Genomic DNA, 15,254 nt, shown 5'->3' on the forward strand with positions numbered 1-15,254 from the left:
TTCCTTCGCAGCCCGGTCTCGCGACGCAGCTACGAGCACGTGGGGCCCCCCTGTGCAGGCAGGGTGGAGCCCCGCCGGGACCGCAAGCGCGAGGGCCGCCGCAGGCCGGGAGCCTGGAGTCGGAAGGCGACCGCTGAGAGAAGCTGAAGCCACCTGAACAGGAGAAGGTGCCCGGTGAGCAGGGAGGGGCTCGCTGGAGCCCCAAGCCCTTGCACGACCTGGGGACAGGCTGTCACGACCCAGAGGGTTACCTGCTATAGCCGCAGGGGGGCCTGTGATAGAGAAAAGCGGAAGGCTCAGTCAGCTCCGGGCGCCAGGAGGGCGAGGCGATTTGCCATCTTCCTTGAGGTCTGAGGGAAGCGCACAGGGATGATGCGTAGCTTTTTCTCTTATCAAAAATCCCTAAGCAAGCGTCTTGGTGGATGCCCTAATTCCCATGAGGGCGATGGACTAACTGGGCAGTTTAATTGGGGCAACCTGGCTGGCATTGGGCACCATGTGCAACTAGGTGATCAAGGTCCTCGTTCTTTACCTGTGAGGAAGGTGCGCAGGTGCAGGAAAGAACGTGTGGATTGAAATTTAAAGGAAGAACACAGGCAGCATAAGGGGCCTCCCACTGATGAATATTCATGACCTCTAGTAATAAAATGACGGTTAACTAGTACCAATCGCAGCTGCCACCTGGCAATCTGCCCGCCCAACAACCTTTTTGGGTGTACTTCCTTTCCTTCTATTAAATCTTCTTTTCTACCTGCTTCATTCGTGGTTGCGGTTTCATTTTGCGCCTAGAGACAGATCTGTAATGTTAGTGATCTGGATCCAGAGAACCAAGGACTTCACAACGCAGCTCGACACCTCCCATCTGTGCCAGGCACCTCCGCTGCCACAGCTGGTCTCAGCAGGCTCTGCACTCACGGGGCCGTTCCTCCGTGTGCTGGCATCGTCACACACACAGACCCGTCTGTGCCACTGTCAGTGGTGGAGCGGCTCACTCCCTGTGCTTAGGTCCCATGGGCTCACAGCAGCGAAGGCAAGGGCAGGGACGTGTGTTCAGAGCGGCAAGCTTATGTGAGCACCCCATGAGCCATGTCAGCCCCTTTTCATTTCCATGGGTCCAAGAGATGCTCACCTGCACACTGTGGGTGTTCAGCAGTGGCCACCTCTGGTTGTGACAACTGAAAGGGTCCCTGGGACAGAAGTGCCTCTCCACTGAGAACGAAGGAAGGATGAGCGAGGGCACAGACGAGTGGGCAAAGCCGGTGCTGTGCAGAGCTTGGAGCACAGGGCTGGGTGCAGGGCAGGTGAAATGCGCACGGCCAGGGCCTGGGATCGTGTCCAGGGCCCTCCCTGTGCATGGGCATGTGTGCTCTGTGACCTGAGGCTGCTGGGGTCAAGGCCATTGGTGCCGTCTCTTGCTCTGTTATGGGGCAGAGAAGTCAACAAGCCAGTGGCTCTGTTCCTGGGCTTACAGGTAAGTGGAAGTGGCACAGGTGCCCAAAGATGGACTGATGACAGGGTCCGAGCTCAGGTGCCTCTGGGGGCCTTGACTGCAGGCATTCAGTGGCTGGACCCAAGATCTGGGGCCAGGGGTGGTAAGGGTGCTGTTGCTGCAGAGGAGTGCTGAGGTGAGCTGGAGTCCAGGTTGGACTCCTGCAGCAGGGACAGTGTTCTGGCAGTGGCCCCGAGGACCTGGGACATGGCACCTATGTTGCCAAGGTGGCCCCGGGCTGGGGGGAGGGGACTTGCCTGTACCCCAGACTGCAGGGAGGTAGACAGCAGTCAGTGGGTCAGAAATAGACGTTTACTGAGAAGAGAGCTCTCCAGGAGGAGCCTGCAGTGAGGGCCCAGGGAGCCCAGGACAGCTGTTGAGGCTTGGAGCTGGAGCTGCAGGAACTGCACAGGAGACACTTAACCCAAACATGGGGGGCTGGCCCCAAACCTTACATCACCAAAAGAGCTCACAGACATCAGCCCACCAGACGGTCCCGCTTTTGGACGTGCAGAATAACAGCAGGCAGCCCTGCTGCTGAACACGGGGCTGGGACCATGCGGTCCGGCTGTTCAAGGCGCCGGCCACTGCGACTGGGCCTGCGTGTGTGTGCGTGGGGGGCAGAAATCCAGGTGTTGCCCTCACGGGGAACCACAGCTGGGAGAATGCAGGCGTGAGCACTAAAGCTCAGAACCCATGGCCGGGGCGGCCACGTCCCAGCCCCTGGAGCTGTCTGCAGGGACACCCGCAAGGCAGCATGTGAGTGGGGGTTCTGGTCAAGGTGAGTTGATGGGAGAGCTGCTCATCCGCCTGGTTCTCAGAACCCGCTGCTGCAGCTAGAGAGCAAGTGCCAAGGTCCCAAAGGCACGAGCTAAAGCCTGGGTGTGGCTCCTCACCTGGCTAAGTGGGTCTGCCGTGGGCCCAGTGCCCACCCTTCCCTTCTGGCTGGCTTTCCCCTGGTCCTCTGCTGTCCTGCTGACCATGGACGCCCCCTGCCCACTGCCGCTTGGTTCCGTCGGGCCATGAACACTGTGCCTGGTCCTCCCGGTGCTGCGGCCGCCTTCCTCAGCAGTGGGTCTTGGTGTCTCAGCTCAGGGCCAGACTGCGGTCCCACAGGAGAGGCTACCAGGAACAAAGCCCAGGTACACCCTGGCATCCCCAGGAAATACAGGTGGGCCTGCCAGAGCAGTGATGCTCAGCTGCAGCACCCCTACCATGGACCAAGGTGGGCTGTGCTGTTGCAGGGCTGGGGCTGTGGGGCTGGCACCACTCCCTGCATGCTCACTGCCTCACCACGCGGGCACGGAGTCCTGCTGGGATGCACTGGCACAGCTTGGTGCGCACAGTGTTGATGCCAGGACGCACGGCAGCGCCAAGCTGTGGTATCCCAAGGCCTGGTTGGAGCTGCTGCACGGTGAGCGCCTCTCAGGACGGGCACACGATGGCTCTGCAGCAGCTTGGGTACCAGCTCGGCCTGCACGGATGTGGCTGGTGGGAAGCGTCTGAGCACCTGTGCGGGGAGCCCAGGGAGGCTGCCTGCAGGCCTTCCTAGCTTCCTGTGTCCTTGTGCTCACAGCTCTCAGCAGGGGGCTGGGAGCCTGCCGCTCTCCACCAGGTGTCCTTCCTCCCCCTGCCTCCTTCAAGCTAGCAGTGTAGAGCAGCCGGTTCTGGGTTCTGACGCTGGGGGCCCTCTGCTCTGACGGCCTGAAGAGGGTGAGAGACGTCTTCGCTGTAAAGCAGTCACTACCTCGTTCCTTTGTTGGGAAAAAGAAAACTGAAGTCAGGATAGGTGGGAACTGTGCCTGCCGCGGGGGATGGCCAAGAGGGTTTTGAGAACAGTCAGTGGGAGAGCGAGAGCTTGTGGCATGAGGCCCGACCTGGAGGGCGGCAGCTCACGGGGAAGCGCTTCCTGCCCACTGAAGATGCAGGAACGACACCCAGCTCAGGCCCAGGTCTGCACGGTACCCCGGGGCCCCAGCCACCAGCACCTGTCTCCTTAGTGCTGGGCTGAAGGTCCATGGCTGGGTGTGTGGCCATGGCCCTCCCTGTACCCTGTTGCTACGATGGACACTCAGTCACTCGTAGTCTCTCCGGGGTCACACGCGTGATGTTACTGCCCCCTCTCTGGCACAGGCACGTGCCTCTGCAGGGTAAGCAGACATGTCACTCCTGGGTGGGCAGAGAAGCCTGTTCTCAACTGACCAGGACATGCCAGACTCTTCCAGAGCCTTCCCACTGCCTGGCTCTCCATTGGCACCTCATGAGGGATGACTGGACATTTTTTGCTGTGCTGCTGGGTATAAAACTGCCTATCTTCTTCTAAAATTGTTAATTGCCAGGACCAGCAGATGGCATAATGGTTACGTCTCTGGATTCCCACAGCGGCTTAAATCTATGCCAGGTGCATGTGCGTGCGTGCCCATGATCCCGAGAGGAGAATGGATTGAGGCGTGGCCACCGCCCTGGGGGGCGATTTCTTGCTTCCTGTCTCTCTGTCTCTCCAGTGAGTGCACACGCCCTACAGCAAAAATCTCTCTCTCAAAAAACAAAAACAAAAACAAACACAAAAAAACGGGCAGTGTGTATCAGGGCTGTGGCGCTGCGCTATGTGCGGCGTCCCCTCTCCTGCGCAGCTGCGGCTCGGGCTGTCGGTGCTCAACGAGACCAAGAGCTACAGAAAGAACTAGAAGAAGTAAAGGTGTTATTGGAAAAGGCCACTAGGAAAAGAGTACGTGATGCCCTTACAGCTGAAAACTCCGACATTGAGACAGAAATCGAGAACCAGATGCAACAGAAATCACAGGAAAACCAGAACTTCCTGACCGTGAAAAGCCAGCTGCTGCGGCTGCTCCCGTTACACCAGGATTTGCAGCGGAAATCAGTCATTATGGGTGGGGACGGTCACGTAAGGTTGTGGAAATCAACATTACCTTAACTGGATTCATCAAGTTCCCACTGAGAACGTTCAGGTGCATTTCACAGAGAGGTCATTTGATCTTTTGGAAAAGAACCTAAATGGCAAGAGTACTCCACGATGGTGAACAATCTTTTGAAACCAGAAGGCAGTTCAAAAAAAGTTAAGACTGATACGGTTCTCATATTATATAGAAAGAAAACAGAACTCACACGATGGGACTACCTGACCCAGGTTGAAAAAGAGTGCAAAGAGAAAGAGCCTTGCTGCGACACTGATGGGGATCCTAGTGCGGGACTGATGCTGTTCTAAAGAGAACTTACCAAGGTGCAGATGATGATATGAAGCGAACCAGCAAAGCCTGGGTGGGATCAGGAGGGAAGCAAGCCAAAGGAGAACCAGAATTTTGAGACTTCAAGTCCTCTCAGGAACGGTGATGTGGAAATTCTGTTTTCAATAAGGGACTGTTGGTGAGCAGCACATAGAAATCGACAGAGAACTATGTACACAGCCTTCCAGAAAAGACAGCGAATTCTCCATGTCCTACTGGAGAGTTTATTTAAATACAGTATGCTTATTAAACACGTCCTCCAAAAATGGTTTCACTAGCACCCTGCCCATTTTGTTCAAAAAAAGGGTTATATTGCATTATTTGGAATCATGGAAGTGCTCTGTATTTTTGCTCAGCTAAGAGATAGAAAACACAAGTATTTGTTTGCCTTTAAGCTAGTGACATCAATTCTAGTGTAAGAATAAGAAAGTACAAAACTTGAATTTTTACAGAAAATACGAGTTTGTACTTGTACTTGGAAGTTGATTTCTTACCAGTCGCAAGGCATTACCATGTTCAGTAATTCAGTGACAGATGATCCCGTGTGTTTAAATATATTTGTCTACGCACCTAGAGAACTGAAACTAAGTAGAAACTTGACAAGAATAGACAAGCATTTTTGTATATACCAGTTAGAAAGTTTTGCCATGGGTCTGAGGGGTTATAAAAGTAATAACTATAAAGCTAAAATAATTAACTTGAAAATCCATCCATTCCTATATTCAATAAAGTTAGACTTTTTAATTCAAACACACACACACACACACACACACACACACACACGAAGACATGTTACTTGCCAGAGGGTGCATGCACTCATCAGAGTGAACAAGAGCGTGCGTGTGGGCGCAGCCGGGCGTGGCTATGCCGCAACCCTGTCCTCCACGTCTCTTTCCCGACAGGATCCTTCTAGCTGCCAGTGGAAGTGGGGCCGGGGTGGGCCATGTGGGACCGGCTTTTCTGTGCATGCCACTCAACCACTGCTATGGAGCTGCCCTCTCGCCTTTTCAACTTCCACTTCTTTTTTTTTGGAGAGGTTTTTGCCATAGGGCGGTGCGCTCGCCAGAGAGATAGAAAGCGAGAAATCACCCCCCAGGGGGGATGGCCACGCTGCAATCCCTTCTCCTCCATTCTCCTCTCGGGATCTTGGGCACGCACGCACACGCGTCCGGCGTGAGTTTTAAGCCACCGGGTCTGGGACGCGAACCACGGTTGACTACGTGGGAGTCCAGCGACATAGCCATTACGCTAACTGCTGGTCCCTCAACTTCCACTTCTTGATGATTATGGAGACTGAGGAACCTTTTCATGTATTTATGTGCCATTCACTTTTTTAAAGTTTCTCTTTGAGCAAGAGACACATATAGCACCCCAGCAGGGCCCTGACACCCTGATCCACCGCCAGCCTCAGGCAGGGCCAGACTGAGCCGGAAGCTATCCACGTAGGCAGCCTCACCACTGCACACCCTGGCCCCTTCCCGTTCTCCGAAGTGCCTTTCTGGATCTGCTCGCCATTTTTCTTTTCTAACTTGCCAGAAGGCATGTGTGCCGGAGGGTGGCCATGCTATAACCCCTTCTCCATTTCTCCATCTTGGGGGAGTTCTGGACACACATGCACATGCTCTTGGCATGTTTTCCAGTTCCTGGGGCCAGGAGCTGAGCCACAGGCTGCCACATGGCACCCAGCTCCCTGAAGCACCAGGCCACGGGACGGCCCACGGTTACCTGCGTCTTGACCTGTCCCGTGAACGTCGGACTTGGCGTTCTGCACGCCGTCTCGACAGTGGCTGCAGGTCCTTTATGCTCGTTTTCTTTGAATTAGTTCATTTTCCTCTGACCACGTAGCTCCCACCGCAGAGCTCTCGTACCTGCTGGGCTGCGTGTTCTCACCTTTCCAATCTCCTGTGTGGCCGAGCTTACCCCCTTCTCATTCCTAACGGCATAGTTACTGTTTTCTCCTCAGACGTTTGGCAGGAATGTCAATGTTAACAGCCCTTCCAAAAACTTTTTAAGAGATTTTTGCTATAGGGCACATGTGCTCACTGCAGAGACAGACAGAAAGCGAGAAATCACCTCCCAGGGGGATGGCCACGCCACAATCCCTTCTCCTCCATTCTCCTCTCGGGATCTTGGGCACGCACGCACACGTGCCTGGCATGAGTTTTCCACTGGGTCCAGGACTCGAACTGCGATCAACCACGTAGGAGTCCAGCAAGATAACCATTATGCTATCTGCTGGTCCCTCACAAACCTTTTATTCCCCCCAAGATAATTTTTACTGTATTTTTGCCACAGGGCGTGTGTGCTCGCCAGACAGAGAGAGAGAGACAGAAAGCGAGAAATCACCTCCCAGGGGGATGGCCACGCTGCAACCCCTTCTCCTCCGTTCCCCTCTCGGGATCTTGGGCACACACACACGTGCCTGGCATGAGTTTCAAGCCACTGGGTCCAAGACGCGAACCATGGTTGACCACATGGGAGTCCAGCAACATAGCCATTACGCTAACTGCTGGTCCGCCCCCCAAGAGAATTTTGCTATAAGGGCACATGTGCTCGACCGAGAGACAGAAAATGAGAAATCACCTCCCCGGGGGATGGCCACACTGTAATCCCTTCTCCTCCATTCTCCTCTCGGGATCTTGGAGGCACGCACATGCTTGGTATGCGTCTCGAGCTGCTAGGCCCAGAACTCCAACTGTAGTCAACCATGTGGGAGTCAGTGATGTAATCACTTCGCCATCTGCTGGTCCCCAAAGCACTTTGTAATTCCTTCAAAGGATCTGTCCCCACAAATTCCATTAATTCTCTCTGTCCCATACTGCTGTTCTGTAACTCAAAGGCTGAATCCTCAGGTCCCGGTTCCTCCTTCTCCACGTCCGTACACTACGAAGCTTTTCTGCCTGGTGCCATTCTAACGTCACATCATGGTGGCACCTCAGGAAAGTAAGAAATGAGCCTGCTGTCTGCACCAAAAGATAGGCTTTTGGTTTGAATGTGTGATTTTTCCAACTATAACTATTTTTTTAAAGAGGTTTTTGCTATACGGTGCGTGCGCTCACCAGAAAGACAGAGAGAGAGAGAGACAGAAAGCAAGAAATCACCCCCCAGGGGGGATGGCCACGCCGCAATCCCTTCTCCTCCATTCTCCTCTCGGGATCTTGGGCACGCACGCACACGTGTCCGGCATGAGTTTAAGCCACCGGGTCCGAGACTCGAACCATGGTCGACTACATGGGAGTCCAGCGACATAGCCATTACGCGAACTGCTGGTCCCTATAACTGTATTTTAAAGAAAGTCCTGGGGCTGGCAGGTGGTGTGGTGGTTAAGGGTGTTGGACTCTCACATGGCTGACCACAGTTCAAGTCCCAGACCTGGTGGCATGTTTTCTCACTTTCCCTCTCTCTCTCTTACTCTGTTCCTCTCTGGTCAAAATTTTAAATAATAAATAAATAGATAAAGTTAAATTAAAAAATAAGTAAAGTCTCTAAGCCAGCAGGTGGCATAGAGGTTAAGGTGGCTGGATCCCACGAGGCTGACTGTGTGGTTTGAATCCCGGACCCTGCTGCTTGAAATAAACATGTTGGGGTGTGTGTGCGTGCTTGCAAGCCTGAGAGGAGAATGGAGGACAAGGGACTGCAGTGTGGCTACCCCCGGGCGTGGCTTCTCACTCTCCCTTTCCAGCAAGCACACATGCCCTGTAGCAAACTGAAAAAAACAAATCTCCAAGTTTGAGCCTCCTATTTTTCATGGCGATTATGCTGAAATTAGCCCTGTCTTTTCCTGGGGGGAACCAAGGCCGACAGCTTGTCTCCCCTGTCCCTTCCCCAAAGCACACACTCCATCTCAAGAGCGCTGAGGGCTGACAGGTGGCATGGTGATTAAGGTGCTGGACTCCCACGTGGCTGACCATGGTTCAAGTCCCGGACCCAGTGGCTTGCTTTCTCACTCTCACACCATCTCCCTGGTCAAATTTAAAAATAATAATAAATGAAACAAAAGGAATAATTTTAGGGGGAAAAGAGTGCTCTGAGCGCAGCAGGTGCTCACGGTTGCTAAGCAGCTAGTACACCAGAACAGGACTCCTGCTGCGTCACTGAATCTCTGGGACCCCGGGAGTGGGTGCCCCCACTTCACGTCTGAGCAAACGAATGCAAGGAGTGATTGACAGGCCGAAGGGCCAGGTGAGGACTGGCCTGAGAGCCTGTGTGCTTTGCTACCTCCTTCCTTTCTGGAAACCAAAGGCATGAGATTAAAATGAGCCTCTGTTCTCTGAAGCAGCAGGGCCGAGACAGCCACCTGGCACACCCGGGGCACCGTTTGGTGATAGGTCACTCTGCGTGCAGGGACTGCCCTGCTAATCCTGAAGGTGGAGGAGATGGTTATTGAGGCTTGTTCACAGTAACCTAAACCAGAAAGCCTCCGTGCTGGGTCAGGAAACCAGGAAGCCGACTCTGGCTGTCCCGCTCAACGACCCGTGATGCCTACTACCTGTCACCCCACAGGCAGTCAAGACCCAGCCAGGTGCCCCTTCCAGGGCGAGTGCCGTGCCCATAGCCCGACTCCCACAGTCTGCCTTTGGCGGACATGCAGCTTTGAAGGATGGGGTATGCAGGGACCAGAGTGAGCACCCACGCTCCTCGGCCAGAACAGGAGGCCGACACCCAGGATAAACACCACCACCTGTCACGAGCACTGTTCCTGGAACGGGGCCTTGACCGTCTGTTGGGGCTGTAGCTGCCGCTGCATCATGCTGCCAGTCATGCACTGGGAGTCACAGGCCAGCCTTCGCGAGGCATGCCAGGCGCTGCTCCAGATCTGTGAGCGACTGCCAAGCTCAGCACATGCACGCATTGGTGGCTCCATGTTTCAGCTGTGCATGGAGTACACAGCAGACAAGGCGCACAGGTGACCGGCTGGGACACGCCAATGCTGCACTGCCACCTGGTGGACGGTCTCCAAACCGCCAAGACGCCTGCCTGGGAAGAGTGGCCCATCACACCCCCACTGCCCGGACTGTGAGTCCTGCCCTCCAGTAACAGCTGTCTGAGGTTGTCCCCCGGCTGGGGCAGCCCTCGAAGGCAGGAAGGCCCAGGAGGGGGCCTTGGGCCCAGGTCTGCCCCGTGGGAGGCAGCGCCCACCTAGGTCACCCGCAGTACCCAGGAATAGCTGGACGGGCCGAGAGCAGGGGCTGACTGCGACCCTAGGGACTGTGGGAGAGCAGCCTCCTCGGGAGCCGCACGTGCCCAGCAGTGCAGGACGTGGCCGTCGCGCCAGGGGCACGTGGTGCTACCGATATGCAGGCCTGCCAGGCAGCTGGCCCACCTCTCTCAGAGGCCACGAGGGCCATGGGCTGAGGGGCCAAGGTGCTGTGGTGTACCTGACTGGCTGAGCCGGCTGACCCTGCAGGACGCCTGACGTGTGAGAAGGGGCGGCGTGATTCCAAACTACACAGGAGCACACAGGTGGCCACGGCCCCAACAGAATGGGGTGAGCACACGCACGTGGCCACGGCCACACGAACACAACGTGTTGCGTGGGGAGTGGGTGCGAAGACCCCGTGGGGAGTCCCTCACTCTGGCGGGCTGTGCTGGGCCGCGATCCAGGAAGGCTGATGGGGCCAGAGGCAGAACTCCTGGGGTTTCATTTGGTTTTGAGGCTCAGGTGAATTTCGTCTCCTAGTTCAGCTGCTTCCGTCTTTCCACAGGGAAGGGGAGTGGAGCAGGCAGCAGCGACTCACCAGTGTGTCCTCTTTGGGAAATGGGTACGAGGGGCAGAAGTCGAAGAGCCTGTCCACAGCCAGCTGGTCTTGACGGCTTCTGGGCTCCCATCAGCCAGAGTGAGCTCTCAGTCAGGCAGCCAGCGTGAGCTAGTGAGAAGAAACTGCTCTCCCAGGGTGCAGGTCTGCACCTCAGCCCGGTGAGGCCGCGGCACAGCGGCGGGCGGGGACTGCTGGCGCAGCAGGCATCCCAGCGAGTGCTCTCGGGAGGTCCCCACTGAGGTGCCCTGTGCTGCTCTCCGCCATGGGGTGCCGCCCTCCTCGGCTCTGGGATGGTCTGACGGGCAGGCCTGCCTCTGCTCTGACTCAAGGCCTTCCTTGAGATGAAATCCCCAAAGACTAAGGCCACTCATTTTTTTGTGTCCAAACCATTGCAAATACAGTGCCAACATTTCCCCAAAAAAGGCCAGGTCACTTCCGAGTCGCTGTGTGCCCCGAAACATGTCACAGTGCTCTAGAGGGCCCCACGCAGACCATGCCAGGGCGGTGTGGCCACAGAGACTTACTGCCCTCCCTGTCCCCAGTCAGGCTAGAAAAGTGGCATGACTCAAGTGGAGGCCAGGTTGAGCCTCCTCCAGTGGCCACATTCCAGGCCCTGAGAACCTGGGTCCACAGAGGTCCACCCACTCACACAGGTCAGGATGGGGAAAGTCCACAGCACGGCCCGGTTCCAGGGACGGGACGGGCTCAGGCTGCTGGCACGAAGCGACGACAGGCCAGTCCCTGAGGCGCTCGGCTGGGGCAGTGGGTCTGTGCAGTCCAGTGGCCCCAGAGCTTGTGTGGGTGCCGCTGTCCAGCTCCGGCCTGAGTCTTCAGAGGTGCAAGTGAAAGGCCAGAGAGGGACACCACTCTCTCCTGGCCGTTAGCAGGCATCCCGTGCTGAGCCACCCAACGCTCTGAAAACAGCCACGGGGCAGGGAGCCTGAAGGCGCTCCCAGCTATGATGTGTGGCTCGCGAGAGGGCCTCTGCAGCAGAATGGGCTCTCGCTCTGGGAGCGCAGCATCTGCCAGGGCTAGTTTTCCTGTGGGCGAGCAGGCACCATGAGGGGCCAGGACACTAGTGCTTTCTCCGCGGGTGGCGCTTCCGGTGGCGAATCAGGCAGGAGCTGTAGGTGAAGGCCTTCCCGCATTCCCCGCACTCGTAGGGCTTCTCCCCGGTGTGCGTCTTCTGGTGCTTCAGGAGGTTGGAGCCGCAGTTGAAGGCCTTCCCGCACGCCCCGCACTGGAAGGGCTTTTCGCCGGTGTGCACCCTCTGGTGCTTGGTGACATCGGAACTGTGCCGGAAAGTCTTCCCGCACTCCCCGCACTGGAAGGGCTTCTCCCCGGTGTGCACCCTCTGGTGGCGAATGTGGTCTGTCTTGTGCTTGAAGACTCGCCCACACTCCCCGCACTCGTAGGGCTTCTTCCTCTGAAAAGGGACGAACACAGGCACACCCTGGAAATCATCCTTGAACGCAGCATCGAAGGCTTCGAAGATGTGCTCCTCGTCCTCGGGGCTCAGGCTCGGCTCCTTGCTGTGCCTCCTCCCTGACGCTGCCCTCCTGCTGGGCTGCTCCCCACATGCCCTCTCTGCCTTCAGCGTGTCCTGCACCTCTGCTTCCCCCTTGGGGGATGGGGCCTTCTTTTTCCGGACTGCAGGCTTCTCCATCTTCCTCAGAGTGAGGAGGAAGTGGCCCTGGAAGCAGGTGAAGGCTTGGGTTCGCAGCTCTCCAGTCCACTGGCAGTCAGAGGCCCAGCCTTGCTGGGATCCGCCCTTCCGGCCTGGGCTGCTAGAGAAAAGCAAGACCATGGCCATTACTATGGGTCTTTCTGGGCTGCGAGGCCAGGGGCACAGCCCCCTCCCCCCTCCCCACGGGGGTATCCAAAGAGCAGCTCAAACTGAATTCAAATCCCACTTTCCTTGCTCCCCATCCCCGGAGCACTCTTTTGTGGTTCTTCTTAGGGATCATGCAGCTGCTAAGCCAGGACTGCCGTCTGCCCTATGGGAACACGGACGGAGTCTGCGCAGGTGCCTGGCAGGACTGTGCAGCAGGGACCATCAGCTGCCTCACTTCCCAGACCGGCCTCTCCCAGCCCTTTCTCCTCCTTCCCTGCTGTCCTGTGTGTGGGGCTGGGGTTGGGGCCAGGAGGAGCAGGCTACAGGAAGGTGCCATCTGGGCCTGGACTCCTGAGCCTGGACTCAGGTTGGAAGGAACCATCGTAGCTGCCCCTGCTTAGACCCCAAGGTGACCCCTGCTCGCGGCCCTCCTTGTCTGCCCAATCCCTGCCACCTGCTGAGCCCACCCAGCCTGTCATCCTCAGACACACCCAATCCCCGGCTTCCCTTACCCGGGCTCCTATCTGGACATGCATGTGCCCTCGGCTGCTGTGCCACCTGGCCCAACACGCTGCACGGCTCCTGGCGCAAGGTGCTCCACAGAAGTGTCCACTGAATGACAAAAATTAAATCAGAAGCATGCAGGACCAGCAAATGACATAGCAGATTACATTGCTGGATTCTCACATGGCTAACCACAGTTCAAGCCCTGGATCGGTGGCTTGAAAGTCATGCCAGATGCATGTGTGTGCACGCCCAAGATCCTGGGAGAATAGAGAAGGGTTGCAGTGTGGCCATCCCCTGTGAGGTATTTCTCACTTTCTCTCTCACTGTCTCTCCCTCTCCTGTGAGTGCACGCAGCTTAAGGTAGAAACCTCTTAAAACCAAATGAAACGAAACAAATGCTTGACAGACACAAGGATGTAAAATTCTCTATTGAAAATGGCATACAAGGTAACATCCCTGATTTGGTTGTCCAAAACTAGATAAGATGGAAAAAACCCACATACACCATTGCTTAGAGAGTGCATGCCTGGTAGCAAATGCTGCAGCCTGGGCCTGCTTCCCTGCCTGAGCTGCTGGAGCCGGGCCTGTACAGACCTAAGGCCCACACCCGGGGAGCACAGCTCAGAGTGGGCCAAGTGTCTGTCCATGCAGGGACTCTCCTACAGAAAGGAAAGCCCTGGGACCAGCAGTTAGCATAATGGCTATGTCGCTGGACTCCCATGTAGTCGACCGCGGTTCGTGTCCCAGAACCGGTGGCCTAAAACTCACGCCGGGCGCGTGTGCGTGTGTGCCCACGATCCCGAGAGGAGAATGGAGGAGAAGGGATTGCAGCACAGCCATCCCCCCTGGGGGTGATTTCGCACTTTCTGTCTCTCTGTGTCTCTCCATCTTTCTGGTGAGCGCACGCGCCCTATGGCAAAAACCTCTCCAAAAAAAGAAAAAAAAAAAGGAGTGCCCCGACCAGACCCGCCCACCCTCAGCACAAATCCAGAGAAACTGTGCAGCGGCAGGAAGTGACAGGCCAGGCTGTGTCGGAGGGAGCAGCGCTCATGGCTCATCCCGTGACCTGCCCTGCTCCCCCTTCAGGGCTAAGACTCCAACCGAAGGCTGGAAGCCCCCTTCCAGCGGTTAGCCAGAGGCTCACCTGCCCTTAGAAGGAAGTGCTCCTCCCTCTGCGGCTCCGGGGCACCGGGCAGTGTGCTGAGCCCTGGACCCGTGCATGGACACTACGCTTCAGCAGAGGCCTCAGCCCAGGCTCAAGGATGGCTGGGTCTTGCCTCCTTCACCCAGGACGTGGCGCTCTGGCAACACCTTGCAGGTGCCCTGCACTGACCCCTGGGCTACCTGCTGGAGTCCAGCTCAGCAGGAGCTGCAGGCAAGACCCGTCTTACCCGACATGGGCTTCAGCACACAGACCTCTGGATCCTCCTCCAGGCGAGAGGGCTGTCCCGCCTGACCTTGCGAGAATGAACCGAGTGCACAAGGACACGTGGCTCTGTGCGCCTGGGCTGGACCCGGGCCACTGCCGAGCTCAGGCCCCTCTGTAGGCAGGTTCTGGGAGGCAGCTTCAGTAGAGCCAGAACCGAAGCTGAAGGACAGTGCGGAAACAAGGTGGCACCTCTGCTAGGATGGGCAGGGCTGCCCTGGTGACAGGGCAGAGGGTCACAGGCCCAGGTAAGTAGGCTGGAGCCTGAGGCCTGAGGCCCTGTGTTAGCAGGGCACAAAGGTGGCAGCCAACCACCGGAGGGGGGGCAGTGAGGGTGCTGCTGGAGGCCCCGTGGGGTGCCCCAGTTCACAGCCTGGGTCTGCCTCACCACACCAGGTGTGTCTGTGGCCTGCCGGGCGGGGTGGGGCTGGGCTATGGTGTGGGACCCTGTCCAGACTGCCTCTCTCGCCAAGGAAATAAACACACCGAAAAAAACAGCAGGACCAACTAGTGGTTAAGGGAGCTGGACCCCACGTGGTGTGGTTGGAGTCCCAGATCTGGTGGCTTGAAAACACGCTGGGTGCGTGTGCACGTGTGCCCCAAATCCCCACAGGATGGAGAGATGAAGAGGGATTGTGGCTGACCCCACTGGGGCACCTTGTCCCTGTCTGTTTCTGGATTACAAACAAAAAAGAACCACAGAGGGTGCAAGGTGGGGGGATGTCGCAGCCCAGGACAGAGGTGGCTGTGCCGAGTGCCCTCGCAGGGAGTGGGCTGCAAACCACGGAGCCTGACACCTGCTGGAGTAGCCGGCGCGCTCCACAGCACTGTTCCCTCCACTGGGGCCTGTCACTCCCTTGTGGCCTTTCAGGGGCGTGCCAGCGTCTTTACGCGCCCGGTGAGGGTCCTGTCACGAGGGTGCGACCTGCACTGAGCTCAGGGTCACTATGACAAAGTTCCTCTGCCGGCTCGAGCCGGCGGGCCTAACGACTGC

General features: G+C 57.0%; 1 protein-coding gene across 10 annotated transcripts; it reads right to left on the bottom strand.

Annotated features, from left to right (window-relative positions):
* Window positions 1-1,729: 1,729 nt before the first annotated feature.
* ZFP41 (ZFP41 zinc finger protein) lies at window positions 1,730-14,785 on the bottom strand. Of its 10 annotated transcripts, XM_027773299.1 has the most exons (6): window positions 14,226-14,785; window positions 12,840-12,939; window positions 10,473-12,280; window positions 4,727-4,850; window positions 4,420-4,500; window positions 1,730-3,243 (listed from the first exon to the last, which is right to left on the bottom strand). In XM_027773299.1, the coding sequence occupies exon 3, from the start codon at window positions 12,157-12,159 to the stop codon at window positions 11,569-11,571; it is 591 nt and encodes a 196-aa protein (XP_027629100.1). In that variant the 5' UTR covers window positions 12,160-12,280; window positions 12,840-12,939; window positions 14,226-14,785; the 3' UTR covers window positions 1,730-3,243; window positions 4,420-4,500; window positions 4,727-4,850; window positions 10,473-11,568. The 10 variants fall into 10 exon arrangements, with proteins under 10 accessions (XP_027629100.1, XP_027629098.1, XP_027629096.1 ...); XM_027773297.1 differs by lacking the exon at window positions 4,420-4,500 and having other exon boundaries at window positions 1,731-3,243; XM_027773296.1 differs by lacking the exon at window positions 1,730-3,243 and having other exon boundaries at window positions 3,986-4,500.
* Window positions 14,786-15,254: the final 469 nt, after the last annotated feature.

This window comes from Tupaia chinensis, unplaced genomic scaffold, assembly GCF_000334495.1.
Source record: "Tupaia chinensis unplaced genomic scaffold, TupChi_1.0 Scaffold000335_1, whole genome shotgun sequence".
Lineage (NCBI taxonomy): Eukaryota > Metazoa > Chordata > Mammalia > Scandentia > Tupaiidae > Tupaia > Tupaia belangeri.